The 21,604-nt window shown below is 38.2% G+C and overlaps 1 protein-coding gene across 4 annotated transcripts in view; it reads right to left on the reverse strand.

Moving 5' to 3' along the window:
- Positions 1-21,604, reverse strand: part of LOC131144846 (integrin-linked protein kinase 1) — a 66,627-nt gene that overhangs the window by 39,637 nt on the left and 5,386 nt on the right. For all 4 annotated transcript variants that reach the window (XM_058093746.1, XM_058093745.1, XM_058093744.1 and 1 more), the window contains 3 exons: positions 9,587-9,672; positions 9,363-9,483; positions 946-1,025 (listed from right to left, as the gene is read on the reverse strand). In XM_058093746.1, coding sequence (XP_057949729.1) covers positions 946-1,025; positions 9,363-9,483; positions 9,587-9,672 — 287 coding nt within the window. The remainder of the gene's footprint in view (positions 1-945; positions 1,026-9,362; positions 9,484-9,586; positions 9,673-21,604) is intronic.

The following is a 21,604-nucleotide window of genomic DNA, read 5'->3' on the forward strand; positions in this document are numbered from 1 at the left end:
CATAATAAATTAATAACTTAACCAACCCTCACTTTTTTGTGTCGGCAGGGGATGTTCAATCAACTCCATATAAATTTTCTTGATAGAAGAAGAATTCACCAACAAAGACAAAGAAAATTACAGAAGAAGCAGGATAAGATATATTCCTAAATTCAAATATACGCAAAGAAAACAACAACAATTACATCAAAGCCCCTTTCCAGTCCTTCTGAAAATTTGACAGCAAAATCCCAAAAGAAACCTCAATAATGAGCCCAAAAATAAGCTACAAAAGTAACTCTATCCAAAGAAAACTGCTCTGTATAACTTTTTCCTTTCAAAATTTTATGTTTAAGTAGACCACAGTCAATCAGTACATATGGTAAAAATACCAAAATAAGTTTAACATAAAATTATATCCATTTGTTTTATAACCTGTATGGACAACAGCATAACTATGCCTAAAGTTCAAATTAAATAAGATAGTCACCTATTGAAATTTAAAATTTTTCATCTAAAACTAGGTACACATGGTAGGTCTTTATTCAAAATTTTGTTAAAAAGTATAACCCATTACTACATATTATATAACATTACAATAAATTCATTAAACATAATTAAAACAAAGCATTATCATTTTGATTAAAAAAAAAAAAAAAAACATAAAACTAGACTATGAGTCATCTAACTATAACTTTTTCTACCACATCATATATATAATTTAATAATCTAATTAAACAAAGCATTACCATTTTTATTAAAAAAAAAACATAAATCATAAAACTAGACTATTAAGTCAGCAATCACATGCAATGCAACTGACAAATTTACAATTTGAAATTAATTCAACAACTATATATTTAATCATTGTTTAATATAAGATGTTGATGCTGAAAGATCTAAAAGGAAAAGGAAAAGGAAAAGAAAATAGAGCATCAAAAAAGGCATGTGAATACAAAAGTGGACCTTGCAATGTCAAGTGCAAATCTCACAGCCGTTGTGGGTTTTAGTGCTCCTTTTCTCTTCAAGAATGCACGAAGATCACCCTGCTCCATACATATAAGAAGTAAAATAAAAAACTATTATTAATTAATTTCAAAGTGGAATTAAAAAGCTTAACTAATTAAAGATTTAGTCTCAGTGAGGAGTGAGCTACTTCTTGTTGGAGTAAATTGCCCACAATCATGTAAATTAGCGAAAAAGGATTCATAGAGTCAACCCCAACTAGTGGGACTTAAGAGCCTTGGTTTGCTGTTGTTGTTAACGGGTAGCCCAGTGTACAAAGCCTGTGTATGCGGGGTCTAGGGAGGGGGTCATTGTGGGTCTACAATACGTAGCCTTACCTTGCATTTTTACAAGAGACTATTTCCACACCTCAAACTCGTGAACTCCAGGTCACATGCGATGGGTCTATAATACACAGCCTTACGTTGCATTTTTGCAAGAGACTGTTTCCACGCCTCAAACCCGTAACCTCTAGGTCACATGGCGACAACTTTACCGTTGCGCCTAGGCTCCCCTTCTGTTGTTGTTGTTGTTGAATACCTTACTAATATGTATGTTATTATTATTATTATATATGTATATTCGTATATGTAATGATAAAATATATTATTTCAATTCATTTTCTACTTTAAAATAAAAATAATGAAATCATATAATAAATCAACAATTCAAACCATGGTAATAATATTATATTTTATCAAAAGATGTGTGCTATCCGTCTATATGTGTGTGTGCACGTAGATATATACATGTGTATGGATATATGTATATGATTATGTTATGCATATGTACGTAATATAAATGCACCTAGCAAAAAAAATAAATGTACCATACATGCATGCATAGTTGTTAGAACCATGCAATTTCCAATTCAAGCCCAAAAGAAGTCACGTTGCATAGGAGAATTGAGAAACTTCCTAGAATGTACCTGAATCAATTTATTCACAAGCTTTTCTTCACGTTGCAAATTATCAGCTTTTCTTTCTTTTTAGTTCTAGAGAAAGTATACATACACATAAAGCATGACTTTTTTCAAAAACCATACATTTGGTTTTTTGGTAATTTTTCTTTATTTTTCCCATATTTTATGTATTATATCTTAGTTCTTTTGACTGTTAAGGTTTTAATCTAAGTCCATATTTGTTAAAATATTTCACTTTTCAACGAGTGCTGTTTATTGCCATATATGTATCTCGTTTGGAATTGAATTTGGAAATTTTTACTGTATTTGATTCAATAAAACCCTTGATTTGCAAATTTCATATTTCAATGTCTTGATTCAAATCTGAAGTTGACAACTATGCATGCATGAATGTGCATATGCATATTCATGGATGGATGGATGGATGGATGGATGGATGTGTTATGTATGCATATGACTAGATATATACATATGGTGAGAGGGAAAGTTGGGTTTCAAAATTCCCAAGTTCTAGCTGGAATAAAATTTTAATCCTCAACTAGGAGGTCGGAATCAATAATAAAAAAAAAAAATGGGGAATTCAATTCTAGCACAGAACAGGATTCCCACAAACTAAATGTAAGGAACTGGAATCATTCATTCCAATCCCATTCTAATTCCTTCATCGTATTCCAGATCCAAACACCACCTTAATAACCTTGCGCAAAACAAAATCTATTTTCAAAGAGAACCTCCGCAACCATTTCCCTAGTTAAAAAACATTAGAAGGCCCAAACTTGACTTAGACCTCCTAGTCATCTCCCAACTAAATAACTAACCCTCTTGCCCTAACTGACACCATACAATAAGAAATCCTTCATCCTCCCCTCCAACCACTCAACAAAACTACAAGGAATTTCAAAAAAGTGGAAAATATAAAATGGATTGTTTGAAAGACGTTCTAATAAGTGTGATCCCCCACTCCCACCCAAAAAAAGAAAAAAGGAAATAATACTCTCTACCAACTCTTTAATCTAATCTCTAACCTACATGCTTGACCATTGGATCCCAAAAAGGTGCAGATCTAGGGTTACCCCATAAAAGAATACCTAAGTCAGTCAAAGGCCAAGACAAGACCAAACGGCTTGCTAAATAAACATGTTAAAGCTTGATACACATTGTTGGCCCACAACTTAATAGTTTAAGCTTTTAGGTAAAGTAGTAATCTAACATGGTATCAAAGCTAGTTACCAAGAGGTCATGGGTTCTAGCTTGTTGCCCACATTTATTGTGTGGTGTTTAAAAAAAATTATAGTGTTCCCAATCACGGGTGTTATTTATCATGTGTTCATCTCTCCACGTGTTGTTGGGCTGCACATGTGGGAGCGTTAAAGATTGATATACGTTGTTGACCCACAACATAATAGCTTAAAAGCTAAAGTGGTAATCTAACATAACTAAACTCTCCTCAATCCTACAATGACCCCATATTAATCCATGCTAAACCAGGCATAGCCATTATAATCTTTTAAGTCCAAAATTTCCTCAAAAATGTTAAATGAAGCAAGCACTTCCCAAAGTTTCATCACATCATCCTTCAAGGAGAACATCATTTCATCTACAAACTGAAGATGGGAAATCTTCACATCATCTCTGCCCAAGTACAACACTATACCCCTTCATAACACCTACACCCTAAGCATGTAAGACCATCCTACTCAAAACATCAACCACCATGTAAACATGGTATGAGCAAGAGGCTCCCCCTATAATAGCCAAAGAGGCTCTAAACCAATCCCTTGGCCACTCATTAATTGACAAACATGTTAGTGGAAGACTAGCAGCCCTTAATGACTTTCTCAAAGCAACCCCCAAACCCTTTTTCCCCAACACCCTATCTAAGAAATCCTAGCACACCCTGTGATAAGCCTTCTCATACCAATTTTTTAAGATGAAAAACAAAAGAAGATATATTAAGAGAGGAAGGAAATGCAATAAATAGAGGACAAGAAATACTCAAAAAAAGGGGGAAAAGCAAATAAACAAACAAAGAGAGATAGAGAAAACTAAAGCAAACCCACCCAAAACAAGTTAGAACAAGAAATTAAGAATTTTAACTAAGAAAACCCATTTTCAATCCTTGTACACCATAGTTAATAAGCACTGCAGATTCACTAATTCCCATTGCCACCTCTTAGCCTTACTTTTACCACCATTTAAAGACTTCTCTGCCTCGCTTGATTAGAAAACCACAAACCCATCTTATCTTGTAGTTGTTGAGCATCTATATCCTTCTATTGTGTTCACCGACACAAGACGCAAGGGTGGGCAAAAAACCAGCCCAATCTTCCCTCTTTCCTTGCTTATTTCATCATCCCTGAAAATAGAAACATACTATAAACCACCCACGGAGATGGAGGCACAAAGGGATTTTTTTTTTTTTTAATAATAAAAGAAGGTATATTAGATTGAGAGAGAGAAGTTACAAACTAAGGGGGTAAGAAGTCCACCCCAAAGAAAAAAAACAAAAAACAAAAAACAAAAAACAGAAAACCAAAAAAAAAAAAAAGTAGAAAAAAACAAACCAAAACAAATAACCAAGGAAAACCCCTTTTCAATCCCTTCCCATTGTAATTCGCGGCGCACTTCAGATTTGCTAGCTCCCTCTAACCTTTCTTCGCTCTAAACTTACCCCCAACAAATTGCACTTTCATTATTCCTCCAGCATCACTCATTTTTCAAATGCAAGTTATCTAATATCCCTTGACTTCTAAATCCTTCCCAGAAATCACCTCCTTTGGTGTAGGTAAAATGTCATCACTGCACTGCATTTTATCGTCCAACCCATTATTATTAGAATAGAAACACCCTCCAATCCTTTCAATGGTGCTAGTTGAACATGTTATAGGTCCCCCAAGATCATCGCAGGGTTCAAAAACAAATTCATATTGTTCCTGAACCTCATCCAACAGGAAAACCCCATCACACTCAAACTCACTTATGTCATCACTATCATTATGTGAAAAATCTCCCCATTTTTTTCCTCTTTTCCTTTTTGCTAACCCCATTACTTCCTCTAGCCTTCATCTTAGCAAGTGCATCTTCCACTATATTCAATTCACCAGCAAAATCTCTCTGTAAAATTTTTGGCCTTATCTCATCGAAATGCTCTCTCTTCGCTTCATTGAGTTTCCTCATTTCTGCACCCATTAGCGCAGCCTTTTGACAAGCTTACACCTTTGGTCCCTTACATTATTCAGAGTTAAAACCTGAAACATCTTTGTACCCAAACCAACACCTTTTTTTCTATTACTCCTGGATATACCAGCCTCTAACCCTTCTGCAAAACCAAAATCAACAACTGATCTAATGCTTTTGTTAATATCATTATTTTCTTCCCTAACTGTTTTAGAAACCAAGCTAAAGTTGTCTTGATTACACACAGAATGTTTATCCACTCTATGTTTGTCCTGTAGAATGGAGAGAGGATTTGGACTTTGTTAAAAGTTGTCTGAATGCCCATCCCCTTTTCTGGCTTCTGTGAATTTTGGCTAGGAGAATGGGCATGTTCTTTAGTCGGATCAGACATGGAATGGGCCTCGTCGCCCATAACCTCACAATGGGCCTTCTTAGATGCAAGACCAACTGAGAAATCCCCAGTTAACGAGAACCCTCTTTTGAACCCAAAGAAAGGCCCAAAGCATTATCATTTAAACCTTGGGCATGTTCTATTAAATGGCCTAAATTTGTTAAGGAAACCCTCCCTTCTCACATACCTTGCCAAATCCAAGATTAGAACCAGCCATCCCAGCTAGCCTTTGTGCCCTCGCCTTCCCTGATTGCAACCTAGCTGCCTCTACCACACTTGCAAAGACCAACCAGTATCACCCAATAAATCAAAAGATTATGATCCATACCCAAATTGATCATGAATCTCATCTATAAGTAACCCTCCATCACAATAAAAATCACTACCCAAGAATCCAACACACTCGCATCATCAGACGCATCACCTCGTTTCTACTTCTCCACAATTGGGTTTCCCTCACAAACCTTCCTTTACTAAATCTAACTTCAACCCATTCGAAAGCTCATCAATATAAAATTGAATCACTATTTTCATTTTGAAAATTTACTTACCCACCAATATGCCTTTAAACTGAGTAATTCCTTTCTTCCATGCCCTTCTACTATCAACAAGTATATATCTTCGACATAGCTCACTTTCCCCACCAACTTTTGAGCGCCAACCTAATCATCAACCACATAACCACCATCTGCATTTCCCACTTCCTTGTAACCTTTGCCCAACCTCCATTATCCAGAGGACCACCTCTAGGAACCTCATCTTCCCCCTGCACTTGGTGCACTAGACAAATTCTCATCATGCCCACTCACACTGTTAGCTCTCGCTGAAGAAGAAACACTTGACAAGCCATGAATCTTGTTTTTCTCCAACCACACACTCTACCCAAAACCAGACCTGCTGTATCCGTCCTTTTCAAACCACCCCAACATGCAGGCATCTCCTACGGGGATCCAGCCGCTATATTAGTTGAGGTTGAAAAACACCAGTGACGCCCTCTCCATTTGTTGGCCCTCAATTATGTTGGACAGCATCATATGGTCCTTCACAACATAAATTGGGTCTCAAAGCCCATTTTTGAACTGACATGTTCTCTTGAAAGACCTTCACCCACTTGGGAATTAACTTCAAAAAGGCCTATACTACCCAATATTTGGCTTAAGTTCAAAACAATAGTTACACAACCCACCCCATTCCACTCCGTCATTCTATGCATGTCCACTCTCTAGAAACCCTAGCTATCTCTAATACAATCGTAGTAACTCTCCACTCCCCCCTTCCAACCCCCCCCCCCCCCCCCAAAAAAAAAAATAAATAAATATCCATTTGCATGAACAAGCTTCATGGTTGCATCACACTCCCACAATCACAAAGCATGTGACTTCCAACCGTCACTACCTAGCTCCACGATCATGCATTGTTCTACACCTTGCATCAGTGCTACTATCAAGATTAAAACTACAAGTCATCACACCTCCTGCTTAAAGCCTCACCACCATCCCCTATAGACCCACCAAGAACAAAAACCAATAATTCTTACCTTTCCAAGCCAACCTTAGCTCCAAAACTTCCTCACTTCATTTATCAAATTGACATCTAATGCTTGACACTACCAAATTGTAAGCTACAATATCCACAAACCCAACCTTCCAAACACCAAGAATTTAGGTTAGGCGCAGGCACCCAAGAACCACTTTGCAGCCTCCGAATATGCTGACCCATCAATTGTAATTTAGGTTACAAGGCACAAATAGAAACTCACCATTTCCCACTCTATCCACTCAAGGTTTTCCCTTTAATCTGGAGCCATAGCAACAGGCTAAAGCAATGACAAGCATAGGGACGAGACAGGGAGAGGTTTCATAACCCAAAAATAATGGCTTGCCTAAAAGCAAGCTTTCAGAAATTAAGTGCATGTGGAGACTTGTTCACATGCTCATCCTTAAGTAAATTATTTAGGAAGAATATATCTTATGCATGTCCTGAAAATGGAGACTTGTTGGACGTCTATTGAACTAAGCAACCATCCCAGTCCAAATTCAATCTACCGTAAGCAACCTGCATCAAGTAACCTATCACTTAAAACCTCATTAGAATCATGACATCAAGAGGACTAATCAATGCTCGGTTAAAGCAATGTGCTGATAGGACATCCTGTTTCACCCAAATCCTCCAAAAACCTCCTAGACAGCACCTTAGTCAATTGGATGAGCACTTACAAATTAAACCTCCCTAAACAAAGCCCAACCAGTGTTTTAAATGGCGAAGGGGTAGGATAAGGCATTTTAACCCTAATGAGGTAGGGCGTACGCCTCAAGGTGTTAAGGAGTAAGCCTTCTGGGAATTTAATTTTTGACTTAAATATATATAAAAATTATATATACTAAATATTTTGAATTTTATTAAAATTAATATAAGACTTGTTATATGAACTTTATCACTTTAAAAACAAAAAAACAAAAAAAAAATCCACTATCTCATGACCCATATGCATTTGCAATGCCACAGACACATGTCTATGCAAGAGACAAAATACGTTGACTTTGTTCATTACAAAAGAGCCACAGCAGTTCGCCTCGCACACCTCATCTTTCTCAATGCTTTCTTACAGCTTCACATACTCATAGCAGAAGGGAATCAAACACTAATTGCTGGTTCCGTGATTATTGGCCGCTCAAGAGAATCTGGGAGCTCCTTGCCATCAAAGATTGCTGCCTTATAATAGATCTAGATGATTTTCTCTGCATGCAGAAACAGCTCTCAATCCAAGAAATGCAAAATCTATCACATAATGGAAGGGCATTGTCAGATGTTGCTGGAGATCATAGAGATTGTCAGAGGGGAGGCATCAGCAAGACAGCAGGCGGCAGCTACTGTGAGTCATCAACAAAACCATCGAAGGAGAGGGAGGCTGAGAGAGCTTTTGAAGGAGTTCTAAATCTTTTATGCCCTGATTTTTTCATAAAATTCTCAAAGAAATGACAATCTTGATTCTTGAAAAACGTGTGCTTACTTGTGGAAGCATAAAAAGCACACGACTTGGCAAAACATGAATGCCTCAAACAGAAAGCAGATTTTTTCTTATTAGAGAACGCCTTTTTGTCTTGCCTTAAGGAGCACCTGGGAAACACCTTTTAAAACACTGAGCCCAACCCAATCACCAGGAGAGTGTAGCCAAGGCTTGGCCTGAAAGTATTGAACCTGACACTAGTTCTGTTCAAGTTGGACAAGGCATCAGGAAACCAAATTGAATACGCATTCCAAGTTGAAGTTCTACAAACATAACCAGAATAGTGGCCATGCATCATTATAAATTATTTTAAAAGTAGATTCTTCTGCCACAACTATAAAATATTTCAACAGATTTCAAGTGCCTCTAGATTCACAGGAACTGCATCAACCAGGACAAATAGGGTGATGGGCAGCCCCCATATAAAAGGGAGTCCACAGGCCACAAGGCTCCCTGCTTAGCGAGGATAGGGGGAGGCCCTGGCTCATCATAGCATATGCAGCCTTACCCCAGCTTTTATGCAGATAAGCTGCTTCCTTGGACTCAAACCCATGACCAACCATCACAAAAATACAACCTTATCATTGATCCAAGGCCCGGCCTCATCATCCATCAAGTTTGCCAGAATATTGCATTCACATGCTTTATTGAAGGTCCGATGAGAAAAGATTAAAAGAGCGGTTACAATTAGAAATCACATAAGCGGGAATAAAAACTAGAAGTTGCTAGAACACTCAAAACAAATTAAAAAAATAAATAAATAAGTGCAGTTAAGATGCAAACAAATTCTTTTGGGGGGTGGGGGGTGGCGCCATGGCATGAGGGTGGTATGGTCAAGCGTAATTTTATTCCATGCCAGCAATTCAAACAATAGGAAATACCTTGGGTAGATATTCTGTTACAATCATCATTGGACTGCTTTGAGTCACAGCACCCAAGAATTGAACTACATTTGGATGGCGCATCCTCTGAAGTAATGCAAGCTCGTCTCTGAATGCTTTCCTGTGCAATAGTTACTGCTTTAAGAAAAATCAAAGAAAACTAGCAAAATAAACCTTAAAGAACAAAAAGCATACTCATTGTATCTTATATATGAACAACTCACACTTTATCGTCGTCAGTAATTACTTCTTCCCCAAGTTTTTTTACTGCTATTTGTATTCCACGCCATGACGCCATACGGAATGTTCCCTGATATTAATTTTCATGTGATCAGATTAGAAAAAATGCCAATACTAAGAGACATACACATAGAAATAGACATGTAACTGACTATGATATTCAAACTTAAAAAGTAGCATGTATGAACACGCAACACGAAAGTAAATCATATCAATAAACCCAAGTTTATTTAGAATATAACCAAAAAATAAGAAAGGCATTTGACTTCTAATAACAAAAGTTGTAACATATATGGAAAAGCTTTCTTTTTTTTTTCGGTAGCAAAAGAAATTCATTAATGGGAAGAGAACTTACAACGGAGATAAAAGGCATCTCCCAAAAAAATCTAGAACAAACCAGAGAAAATCTAAAACATCAAAAACAGAAATCAAACCAACCAATTCCTCCAATCCCCATTTAAATCCTGAAAAGCTAGCTCCTCCAAAAATTCCAAACTTGATACACCATAAAGAAGTCAAGAACCAAATCTCTTCCCACACCAAATAAGAATTCGATTTCTTCCCGGGAAAAACAGTGCATCACATTCCATCCAAAGACCCCAAAAAACTGCATACTTACTACACTTCCATAGAGCCCTTTCCTTCCTTCTTCCAAAGCCCACAAAAAAAAAATGTGAATAACAAATCTTCCATTGAATAAGGGCAAACCCAACCCTCTTCCATAACACCAAACAATTTATTTCAAATCCTCCATGCAAAATCACAATGCAAAAAGAGGAGAGAGGCTGTTTCTGAATACCTATAATAGAGCACGCAAACATCTCGAGAGAGAGCCTTCAAAGGTCTCCAAATCTGTAGCAAGTTATTGGTATTAATTTTGTTAAGCACAACCAACCAAGTAAATGCTTTAATTTTTTATAGAATTTTTACCCTTCCAAATAACTGCATAAAGGGGAAAGGATAATTTGAATAGGACAAAAATTCAAAGAATGATTTAAAAGAAAACACTCCCGAATGATCCAGACACCAAGAACAAACATCCCAACCCGAGGATAATTTGCAATTTTTCAATACAAAGATAATTTGCAATTTTTCAATACAAACAACAAAGAAGACAACTCCACCATCTCCCTATCATTCAAAGGTCTCCTGAAATGAAGATTCCAAGACACTTCAAAGCCCCTCCCATTATCCAAGAAAGAAATAACTCTCTCTCTCAGAGCACAATCTAAAAAACACGGAAATGAAATGGAAAAAGAATCATTCCTGAGCAATAGGTCCTTCCAAAAACGAATCCGAGATCCCCTCCCCACTAAAAATTAGTGAGGGTTAAAATAAAGTAAATCTAGGAAATAGATCTCCACAACTCCCCAAAGAACATCTCAAGCAAGCATTGGTATCCCACCCATTCTCATCCAACCCAAACTTACTGCAAATAACTCTACGCCAAAGGGAAGTAAACTCCAAGGGGAAGCCCCACAACCATTTAGCTAAAAGAGCAGTGCTTTTAGACACCAAGTTACCAAGACCCAACCCTCCCCCATTTTAGACTTACTGACCTCCACCTAATTTACTAATGGTCCCTACAACCCCCCCAGACCAAACCACAAAAAATCCCTCACAATTCTCTCAAACTTGCTCACAATTCCCACTAGAATTCTAAAAATAGATTTTAAAAAAAAAATACAAAAAGATACTAGAGAGACAAGCTTGGATAAGCATAATTCTACTGCCAAAAGAGAAAAGGGCACCCTTCCAATTGTCTAATCTCTTTGTAATCCTCTCCACTACTGGATTCCAAAAATCCTCCCCTCTAGGTTTCCCACCAAATGGAACCCCTAAATAATTTGTGGGTTATTCCAATAAACCACACCCCATCGGAGACACGTAGGGCTGCCAAACCACCTTTCCCCATATTAATCATAACTCCTAAAACTCTCTCAAAAACATTAAGAATACCCAAAATTTTTCTAAATGAAAGATTGTGGTCATCAAGAAAAAAAATGGTATCATCAGCAAATTGAAGATAAGAGACTACCACCCCTTCATTCCCCAAAGCTAATCCTTTAACCAACCCTCTTCAACCGCCCTATCCACCATCCTACTTAAACATTAGCTACAAGTACAAACAAAAAGGGGGATAATGGATCACCTTGTCTATTGCCTCTCAAAGCAGTAAAGTAAGATTTAGGTTCACTGCTAACAATAATTGAAAACCAGCCATTAGACTAGTAGCCCCTAATCCAGGTACATCATCACTCCCCAAAACTCTTCTTCATGAAGACCTTATCCAAGAAACTCCAACTCACTCTATCATAAGATTTCTTGAAATCTACTTTAAAAACAACCCCCCCGTCTTTTTTCCTATGGATGAGCTCCACCACCTCATTGGCCACCAGGATAGCATCCACTATTTGTCTCCCTCCCACAAAGGCATGATGGGCTCTAGAAATAGAATCATTGAGCACCGCATCAACCTATTATCTAAGAATTTAGTGATAATCTTATAAACACAAGAGACAAGACCAATAGGTCTAAAGTCCTCCACCTTAGAAGATCTAGCTTTCTTAGGCACTAAAGCTATAAAGTTAGAGTGGATACTCTTGCTTAAAATCTCTTTCCCACAAAAATCAATGAAAACTTTCATCAAATCAGCCTTAACTATCCCCCAACAATCTTCAAAGGGTGTCATGTTAAATCCATCCAGACGCGGAGCCTTATCTCGAAAACCACCCTCTCACTTTCTTTTCATCAAAAGGCCTCACAAGCCAAAGCAATTGATTAGCAGATATAGGATCCCAATCTAAACTCTCAATCATAGGTCTATTAAGACTATGCTCTGAATACAAATTGCAAAAGAAATCGGTAATAATAGAAGATATCAGACGTTGATCATTAATACTCCTCCTATAACTAACTCCAGCTCCCTAATCAAATTCTTCCTCTTACTTCCATTGGCTAATCTATGGAAAGAAGAGGAATTACAATCACCATCTTCACCCACTTAAATTTTGTCTTTTGTTTCCAACTCCTCGTTTCCTAAAAGATCACTTCTTCCAACTCGTTTTTAATAGATTCTAGCCCCCTCGCTGTCCGACAACATTACCTCTTCCTCCTTTCTATCCAGACCCGCCAACTAGCTCAAAAGACTAGAATTTCTAAACCTAACATCACCACACTCCCCTTTGTTCCAAACTTTCAGTTTTTCCTTCAACTGTTTTAACTTCCTCATAATTCTAAACCCATCTTAACGCCTCTCCACATCCTCTCCCAATGAATCCCTAACCAAAGGCTTAAAAGTTGCATGGTTAAGCCACATGTTCTCAAACCTGAAAGGTGTAGGACCCCACGAGACCTTACTAAACTCCAACAAAATAGGGAAGTGACCGAAAGTTGTCCTATGAAGAGTTGTATAAGATAGATTAGGAAACTCATCCTCCCACTCACTGTAAAACAAAAATCTATCCAATCTACTAGCTACCGCTCTAGCCCCCACAACTGACCAAGAGAAAAAAGCATTTCCCAAAGGAAGATCACTCAACTCACAATCCTTAATTAAAGAATCAAACTGGAGCATACTCGCAGTAGTTCTACCTCCCCCTCCCCCCCTTTCTTCTCTCTAGGAAATCTAACCGCATTGAAATCACCTCCCACGATCCACCTAGGGGAGAAAAAGCCAAAAATAGAGCTGAGCTCTTCCTCAAATGAGTTCCTCAAGGTATGTCTAGAAGCATTGTAAACTGAAAAAGACCTGCCCCTCCCTCTAAATTCGAATAAAATCAACAAAGAAAAAAGAAATTATCAAGGTATCCACTTTTGAAATAAAGCATGAATCCTATAAGACAAGAATGCCCCATGACACGCCTTTTGATGGGAAAAATTCACATTCCCTACAATGCCACCCCAAATAGTCTTCACCAATCCCCCATCTATCATTTCCAATTTAGTTTCCTAGACAAGTACAATATCAGGGGAGCTCTTATCCAATGCCTCAATCAAACTCCTCTTCCTTAAACTCCCTAATCCTCTCACATACCAACTGACTATCTTCATAATCTAACATGCTTACCACCCTTCCTGACTCCTTTCCTACCCCCAAAATTGAACAACACCACCAAATTATTTGACTCTATATGGTCTTTCTTCTTTCTTCTCTCATACCTCCTATGACTTAAACCCAACCTAACCACTTTACCAACGAGGTCAACCAACTCCAAACCTATATCTTGAGGAGTTGTTGCGGGTCAAGGTAGCCTCTCACCCCCTTAAAGCTAAGGTCAAGACCATCCCCCTTGTGGCCAAGAGTAGTTGGAGAAGACATAGGTTTAATAAGGACAAGGACGATGCCTTTACTACTTTTAGATACACAAGGGTCCCCCAAAAGAAGATCTATTTTCCCAATAAGATTTCCCCCGACATCACAACAAGGAATGACCAACTCAAAGACAAGGTAAGGACTAAGCCCATGACCAGGGTCAAAAGGCAAGTTCCCAAAACATTTAAAGCATTCACATGGTCACAATTGCACATAGAAAAATATGTACCTACTTATGCAAGATTTGAGACAAATGAAGACTAACACTCTCCATTTGCAACGAACTCGATTCCAGATCCTCCTCCTTGTTAGCCTCACCCTCTTCTAGCTCTTCATTGGGATTTTCAAACAACTAAAACAATCCCTCATCCTCGAGCTCAGCTCTCATCTAATTAACTAGAAGCTCCTTCTCGAACTTGCATATGCTGCCCATCTCCTCATCAGAATCAAACATTGAACCCTCTCCCGTATCCCCTTTAGCATTCAAGTTCGTCGGCTCAGCATGATCAACTACTCCTATATCAACTTGCTTGCTAAAGTTTGCATCATCTTTATTAGCACACTCTATCATAGGTTCCCTTGAAAGCGGACACTCCTCTGAACTCAGCCCAACCACCTCTTCTCGATTCTCAAGTAAACATTCCGCCCTTCCGAAACTAGGCCTAGAATGTTGCAATTCTGAATTTAGGCACTCAACATTTGGGCCTCTTTACTTGATGACGCAAACGACTTTCATCTTTCTCTGCTCAGTACAACCCCTGTGATTGTGCAAGGTAACCATTTCTGAATCCATCATCAGCTTAGAGCCTCCTCCGACTACATTGGGGAAGGATGAATAAAACGAGAGTCTCTAGAACACACTTCTCGTCTCAATGGTTTCCTTTAAACTGATGTTCGATGAACTGTAGTCCAAACACCTCCGTTCGACTCTTTTAGCAAGAAGGGCAATGGTGGTCAACAAAAAAAGCCAGCAAGGCTTCAAGTAGGGCCCCCCACCCATTTTTCTAATCACTGTCCGAAATAAGGACAATAGATAGAAACTTCTTGTTGCCTTTCGCCAAGCACATGCATCTACCCCCACCCCTACCATCGTCATGGAACTTCAAACCCACACTAGTCTCAGCCTTGTCAAATCTTGTTCCTTGTTGGCACTCTATAGTCCCTACATCAGCCCCGCAAATCACTCCCAACATCTTCAAGATCCAAACCAGTTCTTCCTTCACTAGCACAACAAATGAGATGAATTTCCCAGAAAATTCCATAAAGCATAAGTCACAAAGTCCAGCCAAACCACTAAGAACACTTTCCTTTCTACTTAGAGGGAACCAAACTCTCCCATCCCTAATTCAAGCACCTACAAGGGCCTTAGGCATTCCCAAAAAACTGAGAGGGAAGGATAAGAGGGGACTAGAGTGAATAGTAGAATGATGGAAGGGAGTTATGCGAGATTAGCGTTCAACTCACGACCTATCAAGGAAAGGACACGATCATCGCAAGGTGTCGCAAGCCGAATATTTCATGCCTTTGTGAAGGACAATGTGGCGCTACCTAAAGCACTCTTGCTTAAGTAGCCAGCCAAAAGTTTACCACAAGTTACCAACAAAACACTTTCATTGCATTGAAAGAAATGTAAGCAAAAGCATTAAGCAATTTATGAAAGCAATGGCAAGCAAATTGTAAACATCGAAGCAACATAATTCATAAAAGCAACACATCCACTAACAATATCTATCTAGCGAGGGAGACAAGTAGGCTAAACACGTTTACAATGACTAGTGAGTTTTACAACTTGACTCACCCTCCCCTAAGGAGCTTTCTATGCAATTCTCACTCTGGCATTAGGAAACATCAACTTGTTCAAGGAGTCATACTCCCCCTTTTAGCCTAGGACAAAACTATCTTTGAAAAATAACCCTACACTAATATATACATGATGGTAACTCATCCCAAGCACAAAGACAAGCAGTCACATGCAAGCATAAAGCACTAAACAAGCTTGGCTCATGACGGCATTGAGGAGAGAGTTTCGATCAAGACAAGTGGTCGAGGTTAGAAGTCAAAAGTTTGAGATAGGTATATGATCGACATGGAGGCCTCTGCCATTGTTGGTATTCAGTTCGAACTCACCAAGGTTGTCGAAGGAACCAAGATGACGAAGGTATCAAAAGTCAAAGTCAAGGTTCACGAACAGGATGACAAACAATGGTGAGGGAGGCTTAAAAGGGCGCTAGGAGGAGACACGAAGGAGAAGGCCATGCTCAAGCGCTCGAATGGCGGAGACAATCACGCCAAGAGGGATACCTCATCTCTTTGTCATCTCTCTCTCTCTCTCATTAATCTTATTATTCTTAGTAGAGATAGTCGCGTTGGGGGGAAGCTTGTTTTAAATTCATTTGCGACAAGCTAGGAGCATATGATACATATGCTCCAACTTGAAGGGAATTGTTGATGGTTATATTAGTCATTTAGCATTATTAATGTGTTAGCTTTATGTTAATAAGTGAAAGGTAGTAAGAGCATTTTGACATATATTATAAATAGAGGGAGAAAACTAACATTGTGATTACGTCTTCCATTTTACTCAATTATTCAACATGGTACTAGAGCATGATTCTGAGACTTAAAACCCTAATTGTCACAACCACCATCAAAACCAAAGCCTAAAACCCTAAATCCACGCCGTGCCTACCATCATAGAAGAATTTCCAGCAACAATATAGCCCAAGAAAACAGCCAGCAGCAGCCAGAAATGAGACTAGTCATCGAAAATTTTTTGGGCGGCACTGCCAATTCAGAACTCAAAATCTACCACAGATTTTGCAAAAACAACAGTCGCCCATAGACACTGTTGATCTGCCCCCAACTGAAATTCGATCTCCAAACAGCCCCCCACACGCCCTCAGGCTCTAGTCGAAGGTTGCAAGGATGACCCCACGTGTAATGGTCTTGGCCCAGCTTCAATGAGGTATTGTCTGCTTTGGCCACTAGTCTCACGACTTTATCCTATAAAAGGCGCCACCTATAGTCGAAGCCCAAACCATCCTTATAAGCCCAAGATCTCCCTATTATACATCTAATGTGGGACCATGACAGGCTTTCCGATCCGATCTCTGACGCCCTTGTCAAAGTGTCTTACACCTCTGTGTAGGATCCACCCACATGATGGTACTCCCAAGGTGGCTCTGATACCAAATGTAACGATCTTGTTTCTAGCTCCAGCTAGGTCATGGTCTTAAATTTCCACGAAATTGTCAAAATTTCCATCGAAATTTTTGATTTTTGTCACCTTCATAATTGAAATGGCAATCGATTTCTATCTTACACAATTTTCGTCAAAATCTCAACAAATCATTCAAAATTTATCGAAATCTCAAAATTTTAGCGAAACTTGTCGAAATTTTAACAATGCAATGAAATTTCCTCGGAACTCAATGAGAGATTTGGGAGTGGAGAGAAATTTCTCTCTTAATTTGTTTTGTTTATTTTTTATCGAAACAAAAGATTATTACTAGTGCTTTTGAAATTATGAAAAAATAAACTTACAACAACATTTTATTTAACTATTCATGTCTAAATTATCATAATTTGTATAATATATAATATTTAAATGATTTATGAATTTCATTGATATTAATTGAATATGTTTAATGCTCATTATCTTACAAATATGTTTGACACACAGACTGTATTACGACTTTTCCACCTCATACACAACGTAGATGTAATTAACCTATAATATATTAGTTCTAAAACTTACATTTTATGTGTTAACCATTTCTAAAGTTTCACAAAGAATTCCATGTTTTACTATTGATTTCCGTTATTTTTTCAAATCGAATTCAATATTAACATCAAAATCAAAATTTCCGTCAAAATTTTTGTACCTTTGGAGCTTCGAAAATTTGAGTTGAAATCGAAATTTAAGACCTTGGATAAGGTATTGTCTACTTTGGCCCATTGGCCTCACAGGTTTGTACTACAAAAGGCGCCTTCCATTAAGGTTGCAAATGAACCAAACCGCTCATAAGCAGCTCAAGAGCTCGGCTCAATAAGAGCTCATTCAGACTCGTTTATTATCTAAACAAACAATTCTTAGGCTCAATTTTTAGGCTCGTTTAGTTAACGAGATGAGCCTGAACATAGTCGGGCTTGACTTAGTTTGGCTTGCGAGTAGATCGATTAGGCTTGATAATGAGCTCGAGTTTAAATTTAAATATTTTATTTTATTTTATTTTCATTTATTTAAGTTAATAAATTAACTATTGTCTCACAAAAATCAACCAAACAATAATAAACTCAAAAATACCTAATTGTTATTAATTTATTTATTAATTAAGCAAATGTGGAAAAGAAGGCTAATATAGAAGAGGGGTGACCCTAGAAGAGCCCAATCTTTCGATGTGGGATATTGATATAAAGGATTGAAGTGAGGAGAAAGCACGGCCACATGGGAGAGAGAGACAAGTTGCAGCTGTATGTTTTTGTCCCACATCGGGAATCCAAAGCATGTTGGCCTCCTCAACAAGACAACAACCAATAAAAACCCTTTTCTAGCATCTCCCTTTATCCACCTTCCCTCAAGGCTGCAGACCAGCTCCATTGCAGGCCAGCTTACTTAGTATGTAATTATAATTGTGGGCCTTTATTATTATGGGTCCTCGGCACTTCAAGTTGTCTTTGGGCCTGTTTAATGACAGCCTTTCTTCAGCTCTTCAATTTAAGCCCAATTGGCCATGAATGGGCTATAAAATTTGAAGAATTAAACTGGGCTGCCTTGGTTTTGTTTGCTTAGAGGTCAAGATCGAGCTGAGCAAAAGTCAAGCCCAAGCCGTTGATTAAATTTTGGAGCCAAGCTCAAGCTTGATTTTTGCAGCTCGAATTGAACTGAGCTCGAGCTCGCACCCAACTGAGCTATTCTTCATTCGAGCTAAGCCTGAACATGTTAAATCTCGGCTTGGCTCGGCTCAATTGCAGCCCTACCTCCCATAATCGAAGCCCAAACCATTCTTATAAGCCCAAGATCTCCCTAGTACACATCTAATGTGGGACCATGACACCACACACCACTGTGAAATCAACTTCAAGTTTGCTTGTGGCCTGAATTCATCAAGCAGTGCTTGAATCCCTATATAAACATATTAGTGAAGTTTTCCATGATGTTTTTTGTCCAAAGATCTCACTTTTTTAATTGCTTAAGTGTCCACCCAAGAAATGGTTGTTTGATGCTTCCTGAAGCTGTTTTTCAATGGTTATTGAGTTCATTGGGCCTTAAAAAGTGGTATTTGTAGTGTTTTTTATTCGTACTTTGTGTGCTTGTGGTTTGCATCGGTTGTCAAAAGTTGTGTGTGCTGAGATAGAGTTGATGAATTCGAAAAACATGTTGTCCGCAGTGTTTTTTATGTATGATCTATTGAAGTTGTTTGTGTGTTGGGATGGAGTTCCCAAATTCCACAAGTGTGTCTCCCTCATCAATTACTTATTTGAGTGAACAGCATACTATAACTATCTCAGAGGAGGAGTATTTAAGGTTCCTACAGTATCAAGCATCCCAACAAGCATCTCATCACATTGCATCTTTTGCCTAGAAAAGTAATCATACTGCCTACGATATCTCTCCCACTAGTCCCAGGCTTATCGATTCTACTACTACTGGCCATGTGAGAGGTGTCACCAACTTCTTTTCTTTTCTCTAGTATTCCAAAAATCTACATCAAGTTATCCTTGTTAATGGATCCACTACTGTTGTTAAGGGAATAGAAGCCATCCACTCCCTCCATCTCTCTTCCTTTTGTTTTGTACAATCCTAAATCCGCCTTTAATCTCATGTCTATTAATACAATTACAATCACTAAATTGCTCTGTAACCTTCTTTCATGATTCTGTTCTTATTCAGGATCTAAAGATGAGGAAGACGATCGGCATAGGACGTGAGGCTCTCAATTAGGAAAACATGATCGTGTTCTCTTTGCCTCCCGAGTCAATAAAAGATTTGTTAGCCCTTTTATGTTAGTTCCGATGTTTGGGGTCCTAGACATGTCACATCAAAATTATTGGGATCCAAACCCATTGCTACACCTACGGATCCTAACAGTAAGTCAGTGCCAGATATGGGTGATTTGTTGCCCAACCCAAGACAATATCAGAGGCTTGTCGGAAAGCTGAATTATCTTATGGTCACTCGACCAAATATATCTTTCACAACAAGTGTTGTGAGTCAATTTTCACAACAAGTGTTGTGAGTCAATTTCTTGATTCTCCAAGAACAAGTCACCGGGATGCAGTAATTCGCATCTTGAGATATCTCAAAGGTGCACCTGGGAGAGTTCTCTTATATCAGGATCAAGATTACACTCACATTCAAGAATATACTGATGCAAATTGGGCTATGTCACCTTCTGACAGAAGATCAACAACCAGGTACTATACCTTTGTTAGTGGAAATTTGGTTTTTTGGAGCAGTAGGAAACAAACTATGGCGACTAGGTCAAGTGCTGGTCTTTGAATCCCTTGAGGTTTTATTCTTGCAAATCTTATTTAGAGTTCTTGACTAGCTCTAATTTTTCCTTTCTGCTCTAATTTTTCATCTTCTCTAGGGTTTCCTACAATTTGATAAGGAGATGTTTCTTCTCCTAATCGTATATTCCTAATCTAGCAATGGACTTCTTTTGCTATCAAAAATAAATAAATAAAGTATCCAAATCTTGTATGCAATCGTATTGTCACAGATGAAGTATGTTCTTGATCTCTAGAGTGAGATTGAGCTATTGAGATCCAAACCTATTGATACACCCATGAATCACTAGAGGTTTATTGGGAAGTTAAATTATCTCACAATCATTCAACCAAATATATCTTTCACAACGAGTGCTTCGAGTCAATTTCTTCATTCTCCACGAACAGGTCACTAGGATGCAATACTTCACATCTTGAGATATCTCAAAGGAGCCCCTAGTAGAGGTCTTTTACATCAAGGCCAAGGCCACATTCAAACTCAAAGACATATAGATGCAGCTTGGAGCAGGTCACCTTCCAACAAAAGATCGGGTATTGTATCTTTGTTGGTGGGAATTTGGTTTCCTAGAAGAGTAAGCAACAAACTATGGTGGTCAAGTCAAGGGTCAAAGTATAGGGCCATGGCTCACACTGCATGTGAACTAGTTCGATTGAAGAACATCTTGGTACACCTAAGTTTTCCAGATTCTCGGTCTATGGACTTGATGTATGATATAATTAAGCTGCTATTCATATTGCCTCCAACCTAATCTTCCTAGGCATACAAAACAAAATGAATTTGATTGTCACTTTGTTTTGGAGAAACTTGCACACAAAAGCTCATTACAACCACTCATGTAAAGTCTAATTTGCAGCTTGCTGACTTACTCACTAAAGCTTTGGAGGGTGCTCGTGTTAAATTTGTTTGTAACAAGCTAGGAGCATATGATATCTAAAATCCATCTAGAAGGGGAGTGTTAACAGTTATTTTGGTCATTCAACATTATTAGTAAGTGTGACTGTTATGTTAGTGTGTAAATAAAGGTATTACAGTCATCAATATGTAATAGAGGGAGATCTTCAGTTTTACCCAATATTTCAACATTATCTAACCAATCTAATAAAATTAATTGGGGTTTAAACTACCATCAAACTCAAAGGGACACCTGGATTTCAGTGAGTTCTTGTTGAGAGC

This window comes from Malania oleifera, chromosome 12 (genome assembly GCF_029873635.1).
Source record: "Malania oleifera isolate guangnan ecotype guangnan chromosome 12, ASM2987363v1, whole genome shotgun sequence".
NCBI classification, from domain to species: Eukaryota; Viridiplantae; Streptophyta; class Magnoliopsida; order Santalales; family Ximeniaceae; genus Malania; species Malania oleifera.